We start from the raw sequence: 23361 nt of genomic DNA, 5'->3' as shown, positions 1-23361 counted from the left end.
TCTCCTTAACTACATGTAACATGTCTTTGCACCATGTTTCATTAAATACATAACTTGCAGATAAGTCTTCTTGTGCTTGAACCAGCTATTCCATTGGTCATAAAAAAAAACTTGTGTTTCTCTCTGTTTTTTTCTGGATGCTTCTGGGCATAGTTAGCGGCGTTTCTGTGCACTACACATGGTGAGTTGGGAGCTTGCATTGGCATCGCCCGTAGTTATTGAGGTACCAAAAGTGTAGGAGAAGTAAACAACTCAGAATCATAAACCAGATGGAATTAAAAATGGCATCAACAACAGTGAAACCACCGAGATGCCAGGAGCTGTCTGAGGTTGAATGACAACACAGAAAGGTGTGCCGTCCAAGCCAGCATGTTTGACAAAGGTGTCAGTTGGGGATGTGGGACATATTGAGTCAGTAACTTGGTCTCTATAGACCTCAAGAGCACAGCACAGAGCTGTAGTGTTTTAATACATCTCTTGAATTAAGCTCAGCTGTTGTTCTGTTGATTGGAGATCCACTGAATCAAGAAGCCTATGGTATTAGACTGGTCATATTAATTATTCAATAATTCAATACCAGTGAAGAGATGTGCCCCCTGTTAACAAGGATTTTAATCCTAAAATTGTTGTTATTATGCTACATTTTTACCTTAATTAAACAGTTTCAGAGTAATTGTGAATGGTTTAATAAATGACATGTAACTTGTTACAGGGAGAATAGAGGCTCTCTGCCTTCCAACTATCGTCTCTTGGTTGAAAGCCAACCTTGTAAGATCAGCCTCCGCCCCAATAACCCAGCTCTCGTCTCTGCGCATCGCAACACAAACATGCCCATAAGAGTACACAAATATACATGTTGGAAAATTGTATATGATATATAACGTTATAGCCTACCGCTCAATTGATTGCTTGCAAACTTCATTCCTTTACTCACCATCAGGTGGAAAGAAACACCTACGTTAAAGCTGTACAGAAAAGAAAATTGAATTTGGGCCCACTGTGGGTCTTAACATTAGTGTAATAACTCATCTTTCAGACGATGTAGGCCAAACTTAGTGCAAAATTCTATTTTCGAGTAAATCCGGGATGAAAGTGTGGTATTTTTTTTCCACATTGGATAATGCAGGCACACGAATTATACGTCACCCTGCTCACAATTCATCAGCCACTGATATTGGATCCATCATCCCTCAATCCAATGTCTGAGACACACACACACACACCGAGCTCGGTCTTGCCTCAAGCTTTGAATATCCCGCCTGCTCGATAACGACCAATCAAATTCGTTTTCCTTACTCGGGTAAACTCGTGCGGCAACTCGTGGAAACTCGGCGCGACAAACAGGACAAACGGCCATTTCTGAACACCTTTAAATTGTCTTTATCGAGTATTTTCGTGTACTGAAATTAGCACGCTAACCAGCTAGCTTCAACCATTCAAAAAAAAAAATTGCCTAAATAAAATCTTGTCACTTTCCAATGGGGACACACTATAGTCTGCCCTGAAGACACTCAAGCGAAGTAAAATGGTACATGAAAATTCACTCCCTGTACAATTATGATGGCAGATATTACCTAGTTTGTTAATTTAGTATTTCATCTTTAGATTGGATATTTTAGCATGGCACATTATTGACTCATTGAGCAGACTCTAGTGGTCAATTGAGGAAATTAAGTTTCTAACACTTAAATGTTGGCTTCATGTTTCCTGGAGTGATATTTAGGGTTGTATCACATTAAAATCAAAATAAAATGATCGACTGTTTGTGACTATCCTTATTTACCTTGTGTATTAGTCTTGACTTGGACTGATTCATGAGGAAAGTTACATCACCAGGAAATATTGAATTTGGCTGTTTATGTCCACGTTTTCTGTGATTGATGTAGAAGTTATGTAAATAAATATCTCTGGGTAGATGAAATGATGCTGGAAGAGCACAGAGAGAGGAGAGAGAGCGGAGCAGGGAAACAGGGACTTCTCTGCACCTCCATCATCTGCAGGGAGGGAAAAAAAACCCTCACACACATACACAGCCTCCCACATACACACACACACACACAGTGCTGAGAGCTAGCAAGAGGCTTTAAACAGCTTCACGCAAACAGAGACAAAGGGACTGTAACCTGCCACAATGGAGGAAAACATGGATGAATCGCAAAGCCAGAAAGGTAGGGCAGAAGAGCAGTTTGCTCTTTTTTCTTAATCTTTCATCAGATGAAACACTCTACCATTGTTCTGTTCATCCTTCTTTCCTGGCGTCATGGGATTCCTTTGTGTGTGTGTGTGTATGTGTGTGTGTGTGTGTGTTGTGGGAAGAGAGACGGAGGATAACATGCTCGTCCTGCAGAAAACAAATTGATCACATATTAGTTTGTACATTTAATGTGCACATTTTCACTCACATTTTTCCCCCCTCACGCCTCCTTTGAGCAGAAATACAAAGACAGACCAGTATTTTTTAAAGGTGCCGTCTATACGTGTGATTACAATAAGACGTTATACCAGCCTCTTCAGGTCTGTGTTATAATGAGTGGCTGTAGAACAAAGCACAGTGTTTGGGGTGAGGATGAGAGGAGCTGGTAGACACTGGAGGGTTGGTGCTGTTTTGGAGGCTTGACGGACAGATGGACGGACAGATGGATAGATGCATGCAGGAGGTGGGAGTGGCGGGGTGGGGGTGGGGGTGGAGGGGTGGAGGGGAGGCAGATACAAAGAGGGAGCGTGGGGCAAAACCTTGAAATAAAGAGTAAGAATGAGGAGCAGGATAAGTGGAGCAGTGATTGATGCCTTGGGATTTTCTTTGTTCGGCTCCATTGTTGATGCTTCACGCCTGTCTGAACCCTTTCTCCTCTCCTTGCTCGCTCGCTTTCTACGTGTCACCCTTTTTTTCTGGTGTCTACCCTTTTCCTCCATTTTCTTCTTCTCTCCCTCTCCCTGTCTCCCCCTTTATATACCTTCCCTCTGTGTTTCTGATTCAGTGTATTTCAGACTTGATTTTCTGGGTCTATCAGCCTCTCTGTCTCTGTCTACTACCCCCACCGCCCCCACCCCACCCCTCCTCTCTCTCTCCCTCCACCATCTATTTGGACTCATCTCTTGCTCACCTCCATCTTGCTGTCAGTTGCTCTCTCCCTCCCTTTTTCACAGCTTTTATTTTTTAACCATTTCTTTTCCTCCTCATTACAAATACACATTTGAAATCACCATCATCTGCATGGTCATGTTGTTGTTGTTTTTTTACAAATTTCATTTTCATGTTTTTCTCATCCTCTCATTTTGTTGTTGTTGTCAGCGGTGAAAATGGGTGTGTCCGTTTTCTTCATGGCACCTTGAGTCTGACTCAGACATGAGCAATGCTGTTGACACAAACTATGATCAAAGCATTTGCAATATAAAATAAACAGTTATTTGGATTAGTGTCTGTGGTAATGTTTATCAATAGTGTATCTGTAACACTGTTGCGGTGCTGTCTTCTGTTGTGTGATTGGCAGAATCCTGTGTTTTTTTTTCTGGAAGGAACCAGCCAATCACAACACAATTTTCTCTCCAGGCTCTGAGCCCCTCTCTCCGTCTGTTCATCCATTCATCTTATTACCACATCCCTGTCACTCTCTCCTCCCTCATTTAGCCAATAATAAGTACAAGTGTGTGTTGACAAGTGGCTCGACAGGTGAGGGAATGAGATTACGGAAAATGCAGGAGAGCTGTTGTATTCATAATTTAGAGCACTGATGGTGTTTTTGCAGCTGTATGGTTGGTTGTTCGTCACAGATCATGTTCAGCTGTTGAATACATTTAAACTGAGATTTAACTGTGAAGCATAAAAATGCTTGTTTTTTTTATTATTCATAAATGATCAAACCTACAAGCCCATGGACATAAAATCCGATGGGGAGAAGGTAGCTAATTACAACTCCTAAAATGCATCTCAGCAACAAACATCCAGCAGGCTTCATCACAACAGAGGCCGAGGATAATTGGTGTTGTAGTATTTATGTTGGATGACAAAATTAAAACCAGTGGTCATAATGTGAAATATGTCAATAACAGACCTGGTACGCTATTCATGAAAAAACATCTTCACTACGGCCCTTCCTTGATTCCAAATGCTCATATGACCACACCAGGTGTCATGGATTAAACCAGCGAAGTATAGTTATTGTTGTCTTTGTCATATTTGGATTGGTGTATGTTTTAACCCAGGGTTTGGTCTACCACCCGATCCATGCCCTTTTACACCCAAACAGCCATAAGTCTACCTCTTCTGGTAGATGGTGTCTGTGTTCAGGGACCTCCTTCACCTCAATGCCCTTCCCTCATTCGTTGACTCACTTAAAGGAGACAAATTATGCCCCCTTTCCACAAATTGAAATAGTTCCCAGGTGTCTAAAGACATATCTGTGACATGCTTTGGTCAAAATACCCCAAGGATCAAACATCACAGCAATCACAGGCTGGTTTCAGTGCCTGTCTCTTTAAATGCAAATGAACCACTGTTTGCCCTGCCCCACCACTTCTACTGGTCCCAGGTAGGGGTGGTATTATGCAAATTCAAAACCTAGTTACATCACTGGAAACCAACTGAGGGAACAGCTCGTAAAACCACATGGATTTCAACATACTGTAGGGGCCTGTACATTACAGATTTTTTTGTCAATTCTCACATTTTGGGGGCCGGAAGGCAAGACAAACACCCAAATATATGTTAAAGAGTCTTCAAAAAGTGGTATTTCCATAATATGTCCACTTTAAGAGTGTGCCAACACCTCTGAGAGTTAATGACCACCTCCTTGGTCTTGGAGGTGTTCAGATGGAGGCATAGTTCTTGTTCAATTCGCTGAAGGCTACTGTCAGATCTCTGTACTCCTCTTCCTGCCAATTCCTGATACTCATCACAATACTGTAGCGGTGTAACTTATCCCGGTATCTATGGATGTGTCAAGACTAAGAGTGGTAAAGTCGGTTGTATACAGTGTGAATAAGGAACTGAGTCAGAGAAATCCCCCATGGAACTCCAGTGCTGCTCATCACTGTCCCCAAGACACAGTTACCCAGCCTGACATACTGGGGTCATGTTGTCAAGTGACCCACAACCCAGGATGTGAAGGATTTGCCCCCATCCCTTTGAGCTTGTCTTTGAGAATGGAGCGTTGGATGGTGTTAAATGGACTTGAATGAACGTAAGTCTCATAAACGCCTGGATCATCCAAGTAAGAATGGGACCAGTGGAGCATGTAAAAGATATCATCCACTCCAGTTTGTTCCTTATAGGCAAACTGCAGGGGGCATAGTGCAAATTCAACCTGTAGTCTTAGAAAATGGAGAAGTACAGTAGCTGCTCGTTTTTTCACGTTACTTTAGTCGCTGGAACAAGACATGATGTCTACCACACCTCACTGGTGTTGTTGTACTGCAGCTTCTCTACTTTCATCCTGTAGCCCTCTTTAATCTCTTCTTCAGATCTTGTTACACACACCTGAGCTTCTCCTTGTCTCCATCCCTGTTGCCCTCGTTGATCTGGAAGAAAGTTTTGCTGTTACCGTGTTACCACTGTTTCTTGTTTGTGAAGAAGTACACTCCTCACTGGCAATACACTGTCCATACAGAAGTTAATGTAGTTTAATACACTCAACCATTCTTTTAAGGTTTGTGTTGTTGCTGCTATCATTTCCCTGTTACTGTACCACCCTCCAATCTGTGCACTCAAAACAGTCCTTGCCTCTGGGATCCAAGTCCTGAATGAGCGGGTGACTGCAGCCTGCCTCAGTACACAGAAAGGCTGAAGAAAAAACAGATTATGATCTGATCTGCCAAGTGGTGGCAGAGCCGAAGCTGTGTTAAGCCTCCTTGGAGTTTGAATACAACAGATCAAGCGTCTTATTTCTGAGTGTCAACATAGTGAATAATGCCAGTTAAGTGATAGGTCAGAGTGACATGTTTAAAATCCCCTGATATTGCAATGAATGCATCAGAGTCCTGGACCTGAACTCACAACAGTTTGGCTTGTGGAGAAATAGACATAGCAATGGTGACGATGTGAGAGAATTGCCAACATATGTGGTATGATCTCCTCCATCGCTGTGATATGCCCAGGGGTGCACCAACTGTTGTTCAGAAGCAGAACCAGTCATCCACCTTTCTTCTTTCCACTTGCATCTCACACAGAACAGCCTGCAGTGATGTTGCTTAACAAGGCCTCTGTGAAACACACAAGTCTACACTCACAATATACTCACTGTTTTGTCAGAAATGCATGAAGCTGAGGAGAGAAGCGAACAGTATGGAGTGATGAAGGTTGTGTTTGTGGTGCCAATACCAGTAAGAATTTAAAACTACTTTCACCCCTGCTGTAGATAAACTATGAGGTACCAGGATGTTCTGTCACTTGTTGCCAAAAAGAATGATATTAAGGTCAAGCACTGTGATAAACCCATAATATGAACTAATGGAGAGGCCAGATACCACTGGGTCAAAGTATTTAGAATGTGTTGAAGTTGCAACATCACAGATGTTTTCCTTCACTTGTTAAAACATCCACTCAGTCAAGAGATAATGGAGTCAGAGGCTTCTTTAGAGCTTGATGTTAATGCCCTGCCCTGAAAAAACATTAAATTATACAAATATGCATTAGAATTAAGATAAATCTAATAAAATCTTTTAAAATTCTACTCCAAATGCATTTGAGATTTAGATCCTGCAATTCACAACCGACATGCACTTTACTTGAGTCCAGACAATGTCCACATCATAATTCATGTCAATTATCCACACTGCAAAGTGCATGTATGGTGGCGGATATGTGGGTATGTAATTGTGGGAATGTATGTATGGTGGCGGATATACTACGTTTGTGGTTTTGATGTTGTGTTTGTAAAGTGGTGTGTGAAATTTCTCGTGGCTGTGCGGAAAGTGAAAACAATTATCCTGGAAAGGACAATAACATCTAATCTAATCTGTTCTAATCTAGACTAATCTAAACTAATCTAATCTAATCTAAAACAACATATGTCCTGCAAAAATCACAACACAACAGAAGCGCTTCCAGCTCAACACAAGGAGGGTCCTGAGGGGTGAGGTCAGTTGTTAGAGCATGTACCATGAAGACAAAACCTTAACCAACCTGTCCAACCTGTGGCCCTTTCCTCCATATCATCTTCTCTCTCCTCTCTTTTTTTTCTCTCTCTCTTTGAAACAGAATAAAGGCACCTGCTGGGACACACTTGTTATTCAATTCAATTTTTCACTTCAAAAGTCACAAATTGATAAAGGTATTTTCTAAATGCGCAGCTTGTTTTTGCATTTGCATGTGTTCTGCTCTGTGATGATCTGTCAGAGCCACTGTAGACTCTATAAATAACCACTGACTACATCACAAAGTGCCTCTCAGGAAACACGAAAGATGGTTTATGGTTTAGTATGAAGTCACAAAATATGGCGCCTGCAGTAAATATAAACTAAAACAGGTGAATTTCTGATGTAGTGCAGACTAGAGGTCAGAGGGAGAGCTGTCAGCAGTCAGAGGACCATCTGCTTCATATCCATTTCATTATGATGACCACTAATAGAAAGGCACTTCATGGGCAGAGAAAAAGTCAATACAAATGGACTTAGCAGGCTCACAGGGGATGAAAAGTGGAGAGAGGCAAAAGAGGGAGCGACATAATTTCATTACTGAACACTGACTTGACTGTCAGCAGTCTGAACAGGATTTTGATCCTGGCCACTCTGGCCATGGTATATCATTACTCTGTTGGATCATCTCCGTGGTTCTGATACCAATAGATCCTGGGACCAAAGAAATATGAACATGCAAGATTGTTCTCCTGGTAATTAGTCATAGTAATTAATTATAACAAGAGCAAAGGGAAGATTGCAGTGCATTATCCACATGTTACCTCAGCAGCCACTGATAGTGCTGACATGATAGACGACATCTGCTTTGTCACCACAATAACAGCAAACTTAAGAACATTTAATGATTAGACAACTTATAACTGTTTCTAGATATCAGTGAATGTCTCCTCAACTGTCTCAGACCCGATATACCAGAAGTCCATCTACCCCTCCTTAGCCGCAGTTGTGGGTTAGTCCGTACAAAGAGCTCTCTGCATGACAGGACCATGATCACTGCCAGTTCATGCAGCAGAAAATCTGTGCAGGATGACATGACAATGAGCCCTGGATACATTTAACATTTTTGGCTCAGCACATGAAGGATATGTCAGTAATTAATTTACAATGTATGTGTAAGAACATGTGTATGACATTTATGAACTCAAAGACAAATCAAAGCAGACAGTTTTGTGTATCACAGAGCATGGCTAACAAGATCATGTCATATTGGATTGACACAGTAGGGGAAGTTTTGCCACCACTAATTCCATGGTTTAAAATGGGCTTTCCCATCACAATTTGTACAGTATTATATACCTGTATTATAGACTGCAGTGAGAGCCTTTTACCTTGATTCGAGAGGGAAATCATACAGCCATTATTACTCACAAAACACAATTACCTGGTAGCTGCTGACCCTCAGAATTGGTCGCCCCAAAGGCCCCAATTTGTGTCCCTCTTGTCAGTTTAAGTCAGGATTTCATTGGTGATTTAAACTGGTAAATGGGCTGCACTTACATTTGGCTTCTCTATTGACCACTCAGAGTGCTTTGCCCTGCAAGCCACATTCAGGCATTCACTTGCTTTTCTGTCACATATACAACAAATCTGGATAATTTAAGGTTGAATGAGCCAGAATTGAACTACTTACGCATATAATTTACATAATATAAACAAATTGATTCATTGATTCATTAACTGATACTTCAGTCAGCAATTCATCTGTAATGAGATTGATTTGTGGCTGGACCACAGCAGCGGAGCCATTCCTACTGGCTATTGCTCCTTTTTAATTTGTGCAGAGGAAGTGTTGTATGTATGGGAACCTTTGGCAACACCGGCTGCTGAACACAAATCAGTTTTCACTGCTGTTTCTAATTCTATTTGAGCTGCTTGTGCATCACTTCAACACATGCCCAGTGGAATCTGAATAGAGTCACAGCTGAGATTATAACTGTGTATCTGGTACTGTATGGCTAAAAATCTTATCACCAACTGCACTTTTCCTCCTCACAACTTCAAGTGAAGTGATTTTGAGGACATAAGGGCTTCATCCACACTGTCTCCTAAGTCTCTCTGTGACAGATGTTGTGGTGTTTTAGGGATTGATTGAGCCACTACAGCCTCACAGCTCATGTCATATTGCTGTTCTGCCATGTGGCGCCTGACGCTAATCTGACTCAGACACTGAGGCTCAAGTTACTTTGATGTTCCTAATGGAGTATTTTAACATTGCTGCATTGGTGCTTTTATTATTGTAACCATGACGACTGAGGTCCGACTGAGCATGTTCATGGTGCCCAGCAGATGAACCTCACATAGGCTACTACTGGATGAGTGGGTCCAGCTGTAGATCAGAGGACGCTTCCTCAGCTTGTAATCAGAGTGCTGGCTTGTTATTATGGAGTGGTGGTTACTATAGTAACCATGACAAGGCTTGGCTAGGGTTTGGAAAATATCATTATTTGGGCTGAAGTCACCACTTCCTTAACATTAGATGATCTTTGTTGTCCCAGTTACAATGATAACATTGAAGAGTCACATGAACTGTTGCTTTCACATGGGAATCGAACACTCTTGTGTCATTTTCATTCGTCCACCACAACTTCCTCCAAATATGGACTGTCTCTCAACACAACATCACCACATTTTGCCCTTTGCTCCTGGCTTGGTGACTACAACCATCAGATGTTGCATAGCTTTAGGTCATAACACAGTTTGTTTGATTGATTTAAAGATTCTCCACTCATTTCAGTGAAAAGTGTCACTTAAAAAAATCTATGGAGCACTTATTGACACTCGTGAATCAGAACTCTGATAAACTATGGAGCAGTTATTGTCTTCGTCGCTGTAACTTTTTAAATCAAATATAATAACAACTCTGACAAGTCATCTTGTTTAAACTGCTCACAGTTTAGCAGCTGCATTTTATTTTGGCATGTCATTTTGAGAAAATGACCTTTCCCAATATGAGCGGATCACTAATTATAATCATCTTGCCATTTACAGCCTGTGTGGGCGTGGTCTGAATGTCTCACATCCATCACTGTCCTGTCAATGGGGTTTCCTCCGCCTGCTCTTGGGGGCTCTGTATCTTCTTCCTAATGAATATGATGCAGCACATAAACTCCTGATTGGTTTTCTTCCTTTCATTATCACAGGTTCCAATATTTAGATTACTACTAAGGCGGCCTGTCACAGTGATACATTCACTGGCACAAACCAAGGAGTTACAGAGTAGGAAGCAGCATTTTTCAGTATCTGATCTGCAGCTGCTGCAGGTGAACACTGGTATCAAACCCACAACAGCACAGGATCTGACCTGAGCACACTAACTGGGCTTTACTGTCTCCCATGAAAACAGGCCTTTGACTCTGGAGTGTGTAGCCAGACAAACAGACAATAAATTGATTCATTGGAACAAAACAAAACAGACAGATTAATAATGAGAAACAATAACTTGTTATCTGTGATCACTGTGATCATTGAGAGGACAGATAACCAGCCCTGTCTTCATCTATCTATCTATCTATCTATCTATCTATCTATCTATCTATCTATCTATCTATCTATCTATCTATCTATCTATCTATCTATCTATCTATCTATCTATCTATATCATATATCATAGATGCACAGGCTTTGTGTTCGGCTTGGCCCAGTTTTTACCAGGTCACTGGGTCTTTCCTGCATTTCAAGCCCAAATATGGAAATGTGACAAGGATTATATCATGGCTGACATTCAGGACGCAAACACACACACACACACACACACACACACACACACACACACACACATTTTTCCTCCTAAAAAAAACACACATGTTTACAACCCGTTTACATGAGGCTCACACTCAGTCTGTGTGTTACCTCTGTGTGTTTCAGTGACACACACACACACACACACACACACACACATATATATATCTATGTAGCCTATATATGTATATTTCAGTCTAAACTAAAAATGCACGTTTACATTGTTTCCTGGGTGATACCAGAGCAGACTGTTCACACAATCGCAGCATTAGTGTTTCTTTCTTTACGTGTGTGAAAACGTGTATTAGTGTGCCTGTGTAACGCTCTGGCTCTGGCTCTGGCTGTTGCTATGACAACTGTACAGGCAAAGTGGGTCAGTTGCCTCCTGCCACACCCCTGTTGGCATGGCAACAAGGCTGGTCAATTAAGCTTCAGCACTGCGATGACTCACACTCACACACAGACAAACAAACCTCTTTCTGTGCAACAGAAGGGAGGAGGAGGGGAGATATTAATATTATGATCATTATAATAATAATCATTATTATTATTATTATCAAGGTGCCATGTAATGGAAATGGAAGAATTGCAACATTACAGTAAACTACCCTAAATTGTGGGTGAATAATAACCTTAACCAAACCCATCCTCTCCCTTTTTCAATACACCTCCAACCTTTTACATCTAGTACTAGGCAGGAGGACCTGCTACTCCACTGTGATTTCACCAGTTAATACAGGTTGACTGTAAAATGTATTTTCAATATATAGTGATATAGCCTAGAGCAAGAGTGATTCAGACACACTGATAGCTACCGATTTATGTTATTGAATGCAGCACATGATTATGAGACTGATTCCAGTGGTCACCAAAACCCAGTGGGTAAGATAGTTACACAGTGAACTCATACAGTTGTTCACACCTGTTGGATTTGTCCCGTTGGCTTTGAGCACCTGATACTGACTTGTATTCTGATGCATAACCCTCCCTTAAAACAGTACACATCTGTCATACAGTTCAGAACCTAATAAATAAAGATTTATAGGCGGCGTTTATTGTCACTAGACAAGGTCACACCTGTGCAATCATAATGTGTAATCAGCATCTGGATATGTCACAGCTGGCAGGTGCAGCTTCCTTTTTTGTTGTTGTTGTTGCTCAGTATAGATTTATTCCCCAGTAGCAAGTGCTGTTGTAAATAAACCATCAGAGTTTGATTCAGATGTGCATGGGGCAATGTAAAGCAGCAGAGCAGTAAATGTCTAGATGTCTCACCTCACTCTTGTGGTCTCTAACCACGCAAATAGTTCTGGTTTTGGTTTCTTCCTCCACAAAAACAATTCAACAGAGACATCATGTTACAGTACTTCATGAATGAGTAAAAGTAGAGCTTCACTGCCTTCACCTGTAAAGGCCAGAGCAGTGTTGTAGGAACTAGGCCAGTAGTTTCCCATGAGTCTTTAGGCTGAGCTACATATATCCTGGATATATCTGCCTGGACCCAGTTATCACACATGTACTGACTGTGTACTGTACTGACTTTGTACTGAGCACTCCTGTAAAGTGAGACACCTGTTTTCACTGTGTCTGCACATTGATTACAGATGATCTTCTAGCTTTACAACCACTTCACACAGACCGAGTCACATTACAGACATGCACCAAAGTGTTTGTGTTACTGAGGTATATGCTCATGCTTCATCACAGACGATTGTATTTTCTTCTTCTTCTTTTTTTTTTAAATCATTCTGTCTGTGGTAAAGCATGCAATTTGTCCATGGTCTGTATTTGTTGTGGAACTTTGTAATTTCAACCTCAGTTGAAGAGTTTGTGATTACATGTCCACATGGCCCAGGAGCGAATGGTATCACTGCGTCCGTTTTTATATATATATATATATATTTTTTTTTTTTTTTTTTTTAAATCCAAATTATTCATTTGAATGCCTTTCTGCCTTTTATGTAATCACATGGACATTTTTATCCCCCAAGGATATCAATGTAAATTGTTGATGTCATGAACTGATCATCAAGAAACAAATCAGTAGGCTAGTGGTGGTTCTTTCAGAGTGAACTGTTTGTTCACTAATGTAGGTTAGTAGGTTCAGGTCTTGGTTTGGTTTTGATCTGGTCTCAGTCACTAGTTTAATTTGATGATGGATTAACTTTCTGATCAACAATTTTAACTCCCAAGATCAATTACATCACTTCCATGTTACCGCTACATCTTCCTTCCTCACTACTTAAAAAAATACAACGGGATGATAGAAAAGTTTATCTGAGCAGGGAAAACACTTAATTGGACCAAAGACAAGGGGGGATTAGCACTATCATGAATAGACTGGTATCATTTGTCATTTTCTTTGTCTCAGCTATCTAAAATTCACCTAGCCCCTACAAAGGTCCCTCTGTGGGTCAGGATAGAAGAGCGACTAGTGTATCCTTTTTCTGTGAAGGCCTTCCTTTCACAAACAGATAGGCCAGTTCCCTCCCAAGACCTGGCACTGGCTTTTGCCAGACAGTCATGGAAAATTGGATGTCATCAAATAACAAAAACCAATCCATATTTATCAAGCCGATCCTCCATATGGTATAATAAGAAACTATTAATAGATAAGAAGAATTTCTTTTGGGATAAATGGATTAGGTGCATCAACATTTTATGAATTTATTAGAAGTACATAAGTGTCAAAACCGGATGGTCTAAAAGTATGTTGGGATAGGGACCTGGCTCAGGAGATTCCAGAAGATGATTGGAAAAAACTATGTGCATCATGGCACTGTTACTCACGTGAAACACAATCACAACTCATTTGTTATAAGATATTAAATAGATAACATCACCTCTGTGTCTGTCTGTGTGTTTAGGCTGCAAGGAGTGCTGTGAGCGGTGTGTGGGCAGTCTGCCCTGGGCCTCTCTCATCGCTACGATCCTCCTCTACATGGGTGTGGCCTTGTTCTGTGGGTGTGGCCACGAGGCTCTGAGCGGCACCGTCACCATCCTGCAGAACTACTTTGAAGTCATCAGAGCTCCAGGCGAGACGCTTGATGTCTTCACCATGTAAGTGGCTCCACCTACCTACCTTCATCACTCACACATTAAATGACATCACCTGTTGGTTTTCTTCTTATTACCTACCTACCTCTCACTACAAGCAGATACATTACAATCAGATATAACAGCGAGTGAATGTTGAAAACACAACTGTGGCTGGCAAATTAAATGTAATATTAACTTAATTCTTCAAACAAGAAGTTGCTGCATTAATTAGAAAAGTTGAGTAAGTATGAGCAATTGGTGATCGTCACCATCCATCTCTCGGCACAACTGTAACCCTGTCCCATTCAAATGGCCTGACATTGATTTGAAGGGCTTGTAAGTGACTTCTGATGACCACCGTACCCGTGGCATTTTTTTTGTTTAACCACAATGACTACATTTCAAAACACATCAGTACCTATGTGTCCGTTGCCACCATCCACTTCCATGATGTGGTATAGTTGCTATAGGCTCGGAGGCCCTGAGATTAGGTCAGCGTTGGCGTTCAGCCCACTGTTAGGTAAGCTCAGTAAAGCCACCACTGCCATCTTCAACCTATGTGCATCAGTCGTCACATCCACTCCCTGTATCACAACACCAGAGCAGCAGATGTACAGGCATGTCTGGCTGCGTCTCTCTTAAAGCCTGAGGTGTGCTTGCAGCATCCGAGCCCTCCTCTGATCACTAACAAGATGCCACGCCAGCTTCTCCAGCTGTGTCTCGCCCCGCTGCTGGAGCGGGGGCTTTGGCTTGTCTTGTGTCCATGATAGCCTCAGACATCAAGGAATTAATAGACAGCTAGACGTACAGTACAGGCTGATAAGGGTTACATGCTGCAGTTTGCTTCAACCCCCCACAGCTCAGCAGGGATCTGGAAACTGTCCTGTCAACCCAGGACCAGTTCCTCTCTCTTTAATCAGTGCCAGGAACACCTAAAAAAACACAGTTTCCATGGTTTTCATTTGTAGGCTTTCTGTACTGTCCAACCGCATGAGCCAGTGATGATATTAAAAACGCTCTTGATTGTTACAGCTGTGACTGACTGAGGTCAGAGGTTGTAAAGATGTCACACTGCAGCTTCATATACAACCTTTGGTGATTTAGTTGAGTCTATGAATAACATGTAATAGTCAACATCAAATGCATGTGTGTGTGTTTGTGTTCCCTCCACAGTATCGACATCCTGAAGTACATCATCTATGGCCTTGCAGCTGGATTCTTCGTGTTTGGCGTCCTGCTGTTGGTTGAGGGCTTCTTCACCACTGGAGCCATCAGGGACCTGTACGGAGAGTTCAAGATCTCCGCCTGTGGACGCTGCCTCACTGCATTTGTAAGAAAACATCACAGCTAGCGGACTGATATTTAAAACTGTGCTACTGCTCTTCATGGTTTCAGACAAGTATGATATTATATCCATTGATGAGAGGAGGGATTGATTCAAGGTTTCAATTTTTTTCAGCAGAATTTAGTTATGTTTCATACATGTTATTCAATGGCCTGTGGGTTGAACATGATCATGGAAAAAACATGGTTGGTTTCGTTTATTGGATATATAGAGAGAGATGAGATGAACTTCTTGTTCCAGTTGGTGAGGTCCTTTTCAGTGTTTTGAATAATGGTGTGTAATTGGGGCAGAGTAGCTTAATAAAAGATAATTAATGTTGCCAGTTGATATTTTAAGACAGTTTCTCAATGCAGCATCCCATTCTATGCTGCAGAGTGAGAGGATTTTAGATGTTGTCCAATTTATGGACTAATCTGATATTTCTGAGAATGTGGATTTCAAATTGAAAACCTCTGGGATGGATGTTGACAGGTTTGTAAGGTACAAGAGGATGTCCTCAGAATATACACTAGTTTAGTGGTGAAAATGGGGAGTTTGTAGACCAGTAAGAGAGGTGTTTTGTTAAATGGTGGATGTTAGTGCTTCCAAAAAAATATTACAAATAGTAGTGAAGAGAATGGATTTGGTTTTGTTGCTCACTACAGAGTGAGCAAGTGTTATGTAACTGATGGAGATGGGAAGCTGTAGAGTGTTATAATCGTTCAACTTGTAATCCAACTCCCCAAAACAATTTTTTTTGGAGAAAAAGCTTTACTTTTGTTTTGGAGTGAAATCAGTGTGTGAGTAGTGAGTAGTTCCATGGAGATTTGAAGGTGTGTATTGTTTCTCCTTTGTTTGGTGGTGTGTAACTTAAAGGCTCAATGTCAGGACTTTTAGCACGCAGAGAATGTCCAGCATTTGGTTAATGGATTGGAAAATATAAATCTGTTTATAAGGATGCCCCAATCTTTTTTTTTTTTTTGCCACCGATACCGATCATCTGTGACTGATATCAGCTAATCAACAGCCAATACATAAATGTTTTTTGTGCTGTTATGGCAGTTGTCAGCAGAGTCGTAGCCACAAAAGTTCCTACAGGTTTTTACTTTAATGCTTCATTTTAATATCAAGGAGGATCTCTGCCTTTTTGGTCTTGAGTCTGTTTGTTTGTTACACTTGGCAGTAAACAAGGTGGTTCCCTCCACAGCAGACACTAAAGTATTAAACACACAAGTAATGTGTTTAATACACACCTGTGTGTATTCTCACCTGTGTATTAAGGTGACAAGGACTATCACATATTTTTAATAACCAATAATGATTGACAGCCACTTACTCTGGGAATCCTTGAGGATGAGTTTATTTCCAGGTCCTTAACTGTGTGTAAAGTGGGCTGTCTGTCTGTCTAGTGGCTGGGAATGAAATGCTGCGGTAATTGAAGTAAACATGTTTTTCAGTACTTTGTGTCAGAATGAACCAAGTGTCTCCTTCAGCACCAGGTTGGCGCCATGTTTTATCCAATATCAACACATCACACTCACACTCAGCACCTCTCTTTATATTGAGTCTTATGAACAGGGACAGATTAATGTGAGGGGTGGTCAAGTGGTTGAGGATGACTCCACAAGCCAGTCAAACCTCCTAGGCGTACAGTAGACTGCAATTTTTAAATAATCTTCTTTACTGTAATCTTGGGTACATCAGCCAATATTATAGTCTATAATTGGACCCATGTGGAAAGTTTAGAGCAGAAATCACAGTTTGGTTGAGCTCTTACCAACAATAATGAAGATTGTAGAGAGATACAGTATAGATTGGTATGTTACTAGGCTATATAAATGAAGATGCAGCAATATAGATATTACCTGATGATCACCCACTGGTCACATGAGTGCCTCACCGTGTGGTGTGCCTGTGTCTGCAGCTGATGTTCATGGCCTACCTGTTCTTCCTGGTGTGGCTCGGAGTGACAGCTTTCACCAGCCTGCCTGTCTTCATGTACTTCAACGTCTGGTCCATGTGTCAGAACACCAGCCTGGTGGAGGGAGCCAACATGTGCCTTGACCTGCGTCAGTTTGGTATGAATCAGACGGAAACTGAATATTATTATCTGCACCTAATTCACACTGGTGAACTTTGACCTGATTTTATTTTACTCATTTATTTGCCTCCACACCAATCTGACCTGAAAGTTGCTGTTACCTGACAAAAGTTTTAAAAAGTTGTCAGAAACCCACCTGCTAAATTTCATAATTCAGAGTAGTCTCCTCTCTCAGGCTTTTCCCCGCAGCTTTAATAACAACAGGTCAGGGAGCCAATCAGAAGAGAGGAGGCTCTGTGCCTCTCACGGTCTCCTGAGTGATGTTATTGAAATATGGCAGATTTCAGGTAACAGTAAGTGAAACCAGGTCCAAACAAGGTTTGATGTTATGACATCAATAACAACTTTTTTTTTAAAGGCTGTGTCTCAAGGGTGTGCACTTTTCTCTGTGGACTAATAACTTTGATGTTTACACAGTACTGAACAACCTGCTTTAAAATAAAAGAACACACAATTCCTATATGGACCTTTAAATACTGTAACTCTTTTAGCATTTCTGCACAATAATTATAAATTAATAATCACTAGATGTATTTAACAACTAGAGATGTTAATGAAACTCAGTGGTTTATATTTTGATGGTTGTGTTGTGTATTATTTTACCTTGTGCACCTGTCCACCATGTTGTTCTCCACATTCAACAGACACAGGAAGAGGCAGACTCTGCAGTGCTGCCATCTATTGTCCAAATCCACAAACTGCACCTGCAAAATAAAATAATTACTATCATTTGAACATTTCTCACAATTACAATATTCGACATACTAGTTAGTATAGTTAAAATTATAGGGGTAGGATTAGATAAGTTTATACTTCTTCCTACTCCTTTTCGCTCATGTAAACTGCGTTGCTTATGAGATGTTACTTTTTTTTTTGTGTATACATTTTTGCTGTTCACTTATTATATTATTATTTTATCTTATTTTTTTTATTTTTTTTACATTGTCGTTTACATGATCGAAATAAAGATATCAATCAATCAATCAATCAAACATAAAGCCACCGGTTTATATATAGTAGACTACAATCAGCAGCACCCTGACTATGTACTGATTACGTTATTTTCTTGTTAAGGAGCCGTGACCATCAATGAGGAGAGGAAGGTGTGTACGGGATCTGAAAAATTCTTCAGGATGTGTGATTCCAATGAGGTGAGAGCGGCAAAGGGAAGACACAACTACAGATATGATGATCTGTGACCTACAGACACGAGAAAACTCTTAAAATCCATTCAAAATGACAGTATCTGTGTGTGTGTGTCTGTTGCAGCTGGACTTGACCTTCCATCTGTTTGTGTGCGCACTGGCAGGAGCAGGAGCTGCTGTCATTGCCATGGTAAGAGCCTTTATTCAGGGTCCGGCCTTCACATTGTGGTTTACAAGAGGACAAATATACCGGTTTCCTCTACAGCAACAACAAAAACGATACCACATTTTTGTCTTTGCATGTGTTTTCTTAAGTTGCAGAGGTCTCATCATACCTCACAATGCATCTATGAAAAGTCCTGATTCTATAGCCTTCTACAGTGGGAGTGTAAAAAAAATAAGTATACAATAAGTCAACAGGGGTCAGGGGAGCTCATTAAGCGGCTGGTCATTATGATATAATAGTGTTTTTATCTTAATCTGTGATAGCACATATTTGGCCACATGGGGGCAGCAGAGACACACTGTAAAAAGCTGCATAGCTTTAACTGCAGGCTGATGTCACACTGTGGACTTCACTGAGACCAGCTGAGACCAAAAGCCGCTCTATACGAACAGAGATAGTGAATCATGATGAGAGCAGCAGAAGGCTACAGGTACAGTCTGATACAGGACACGAGTTTAAGAAGGTTGAGAACCGGGGCGGTGTTTGGCTCAGTTGGTAGAGCACCCGCCCCATGTGTTGAGGCTATGGTCCTCGCTGCGGGCGGCCCCGGTTCGAGTCCCGCGTCGGACGGCCCTATCCTGCATGTCATTCCCCCCATCTCTGCCTCCCATTTCCTGTCACACTCTCAACTGTCCTATCGAATAAAGGCATGAAAAGCCAAAAAATATACTTTTAAAAAAAAGAAGGTTGAGAACCAGTGGTCTAGAAAAACACATTTCTTTCTCGTGATGAAGGTATTTCATTGTGCACCCTGACTCCCCTCGCCTCCACCCTCAGGTCCACTTCCTCATGGCTCTGGCTGCCAACTGGGGTTACCTGAAGGACGCCAGCCGGATGCAGAAGTACGAGGACATCAAGTCAAAGGAGGAGCAGGAGCTGCACGACATCCACTCTACACGCTCCAAAGAACGCCTCAATGCCTACACATAAACACACAGCTCTGGGAAACGACACGCACACATACCTGTCAGACACACAGAAAATGATACACACACACACACACTCTCTGTCTCTCTCACACAGACACACACAGCTCCTGACACTATAAACACAAGCGAAGAAACAACACAAACACACAACTGAAGGCAAAATGCAAGCAGAAAGTGGTGAACTCACACACATCATCGTCATCCTCATGTTGGCGGAAGATGATTGGTTTCCGGGGTTTCATGCTATCACTTTAACATCTGTACGTGGGTTTTGCTCAATCCACACACACTTGACCCCTGACACCTGCCTTAAAGTGACAGAAAACATTCAGCTTTCAGCAAAGCCCGCCTCCCTGCCCTGCGTTTTCAACACCCAAAAACGCAACAGGTTCTATCCAACCTGCTAAACCGAGCAGTAAAAAACCTGTTCCCAGCACAGAACATGTGAGCGAACATTAAAACCAAAAACTAAACCCAAAGAAACGTATTTTTCATTAGAATGATCTGATTAAAGGTTTCTGTGTCCGATATACAGTCACACCAGACTGCTGAGAGCTACTCACGACGTGACACACCGAAGCCAAGAATCTGAATACACGACGAGGATGGAGTTGGTGTCTCTGAGCTCATCACTGAACAACCGCACACACATGTATACAACATTCAGAAACACATGCACACTCACTCTCTCTCTCTCACACACACACACACACACTAGATGTGGCTGAATGGTCGGTGTTGTGTCGTATGGTGGTGTCATGCTGTGTTGTGTCATTTCACCACTTTCCGATGATGGTGTAACAGAGAAATGTATTCCAGAGGGAACATGTACCTCCCAGGTACAGATGGGTACCTTCGACCGCCCCTCCCCCATCTCCACCTTTTACCCTACACCCTCCCCCCCTACCTCCCACCCCCACCCCAATACCGTCCTCCTCTCCCCTCCCCTCTGTGACCTCCTCATCTTGGGCCCAGTTTCAGTAGTTGTTCCTAACACAGACAGCAGGATGGGGGTTTCATTATGAATCAGGTTCAATACTTTATTCTAATAGTGATAATTCGATTTAACCAAAATTGATGTCACAAATGAAGTCTCTGCATCCTGTTATATTTCAGCATTTCTGCTGCACGTCAAAAATTAGGCATCTGTTGTAAGAGAAGTCGACTACAACAACTAGTGAAACAGGGCTCTGCCCCCCCTCCCCCCACCCACCCACCCACCCACCCCACTCTAGTTTGTATAAACTTGTGATTGTCCTCAGACACAGCACATATTAACAGCACAAAGTCTTTTTAATGTGAGTCCTGTTTAATGATGTTTTTTTCACACACATTTTTATCAGTATTGTTTCTGTGTAATTTTAACATTTGGGGTATTTAAAGGGGGAGGAGGGAGGGGGGTAATCACTTTTCCATTTTCATGTCATGATTCTGTATTTCAGTGGATCTGCACACACAGAGATACACAGACACACACACACACACACACACACACACACACACATATATATACAAACGCAGTTGTCTCCAGCAGTCATGAGGTTGAGTTGTGTCGTCCTTCTCTTTTCTTTCTGGTCTGAGGTGACCGAACCACCAACACCAACACGCAGCTGGTCACTGGTGGACTGAGGATCACTGGGATCTCTGGTTGGGTTTAGTAGGATCTGTGGGCGGTGGTGGAAAGGTTGGTGGGTGTTGAGGATGAGAGGATTGAAGGGGAAAGTGCTGAAGGAAGCAGCTTCAGCCTCACTGCTGATGATTATGAAGATATTCCAGCCAATAAGCTCATGGATTCAGAGTAGGTTACGTTATACTGGGTCGGGCTGTGGATTCCAGTTCAGATCTCTATAGGTGCTTTCTTTCTTTTGTTTTTCTTGGATGCAACTTTACAGATATTTCGAAATCTGCTCAGACTGAATATTCTCTTTATTTTTTAAACTTGTTGCAGGTTTTATTTTCTGGTTGTTAGCTCATTAGATTTGTAGTGACTTGTAGTGATGATGCCAAAAATCAGTAATGATGTTGATCCAACTGGAGCGATGTAAAAGCCTCCGTCACCAGCATCAGGGATGTTGTTGTGTTAGCGTTGTGAGCGGTCAGAGGAAGGTAAGTGTGTGTGACTCTCTACCTGCCAGTAGAGACAGAGAGGTTGAGCCTGTCCTCACGGTGGTTACTGCACTAATGATAGTGGTGATGACAATGGTTTGGTCATGAAACTACCAGCACACACACACAAGTACACACACACACACACACACACATACACCACCACACCGTCACTCTGAGCCATAACTCTTTGCTCTTTTACTTCAGCATCATTTCACTGTTTATGATCAACTTTGAAACTTTCTAAATGTGAATCATTTAATTTAAAAAACAAAAAACAGATGTGTTTTCCTTTCTGTTGTTGTGGGCAGTCGGAGCTGCACCCACATCAGCTCTGTAAAAAGATATACAGTACATATATGTGAAACCGTTGAGGTGAGCAGCCCGAGGCCTGGTTTCCTTTTGGTCACTGAGTTTGGAGGAGGGTTAGGGTATATTGAGCCTCTGCTTCCCACCAACGCTGCATTTACCCCACAGTGACGTCAGGGGGGAACATCTCCCTGTTTCAGATGGTAGTGGATCAACTGGTTGATTTAAAGGGGTAGTTGGGGTTATTTGCATTGTGAGGTAATCATGCAGGGGGGATTACCTGCAGTGTATTCAGAGTTGTGGCCTAGTGCATGAGCACAGAGGCAGATTGATGTCAGTAGGAAAAACATATTTTAGACACGGAAGACACCTAATTAGACAATCCAACATCCATTTAAATGTACGCATCATGTGGAATATTTATTAGCACTTTATTAGTTTCCCATTATAACAACCTGACCTGCAGCTGCTGTGTGATGCATGCTCTTTGAGAAATGTGGTCGTTGAGGGGTTAAGATCGGGTACAAGAGGAAAGTGCTGTTTTGATGGGAAGCCAAAGCAGTTAGGCTAAACTATGTTTCATGTTGTGTGAATTTAAATAAATGTTGGATAGTTTCTATGGGTGCCTTTTACATGTGTCTAAAACCCATTTTATCTGCTGGCTCCATGAAGAGCAGCACATCGCTCTGCTAATGTACCGTGCTCCCTGCTGCTGCCTCTCGTAACTGTCAGTGCTGTGATGTGAATCTACTGCTGGTGACACACTGACTCTGCATGGTCACCTCACACAACCCCACGCCAAGTAACACCAACTATCCCTTCAAAACTTGTCAAATATACTATATATTATAATATGAGTCAGTTGTAAGTTAGGTTTTCCACATTAACGAGCAGTGTTGTTGTGAACACTGTGTGATCTTGACACATGAGCTGTCTCACCCCTGACAATAATACAAACAGAGCCTCAGTCTGTTCCTCTGTGTTGTGTAGATGCAGCTGAATGTGACACAGACCAACAGTGTGGATAAAGGTGGGACTCCTCCAGACTTATGTCCTGTTCAGGGGGGTCTCGGCTGCGTACAGTCAGTATTTTTAAGGGTCTAGTTTTACAGTAACAGTATTCTGTCATTTCATTGCCTGACAATGGATGTCTTGTCAGTGTTTTTAACCTCAGATAAAAGAAAAAAAAGTTTTTTGTGCACTTATTGACCATTGTGAGCTCTCTATCTCTCTTATTCTTGGTGTGTGAGTACATTGAGGCTCCCTCTGAGGGACCTGTGTATAGTCTTGCAGCATTGGTTATAACCTGA

At 41.8% G+C, this 23361-nt stretch overlaps 1 protein-coding gene across 1 annotated transcript; it reads left to right on the top strand.

The window, feature by feature from the left end:
• The first annotated feature begins 1921 nt into the window (after positions 1–1921).
• LOC146991839 (neuronal membrane glycoprotein M6-a-like) lies at positions 1922–23227 on the top strand. The gene is made up of 7 exons (XM_085779574.1): positions 1922–2168; positions 13740–13932; positions 15085–15241; positions 17160–17313; positions 18411–18487; positions 18606–18671; positions 19485–23227. The coding sequence occupies exons 1-7, from the start codon at positions 2132–2134 to the stop codon at positions 19635–19637; spliced, it is 837 nt and encodes a 278-aa protein (XP_085635700.1). The 5' UTR covers positions 1922–2131; the 3' UTR covers positions 19638–23227.
• The last annotated feature ends 134 nt before the right edge of the window (positions 23228–23361 follow it).

The sequence above is a fragment of the Trachurus japonicus genome, chromosome 1, assembly GCF_045865225.1.
Source record: "Trachurus japonicus isolate A0001 chromosome 1, Traja_1.0".
In the NCBI taxonomy this organism is placed as follows: Eukaryota; Metazoa; Chordata; class Actinopteri; order Carangiformes; family Carangidae; genus Trachurus; species Trachurus japonicus.
Note: the sequence above shows the minus strand (reverse complement) of the source record. Positions and strands in the feature narration are given on the sequence as shown.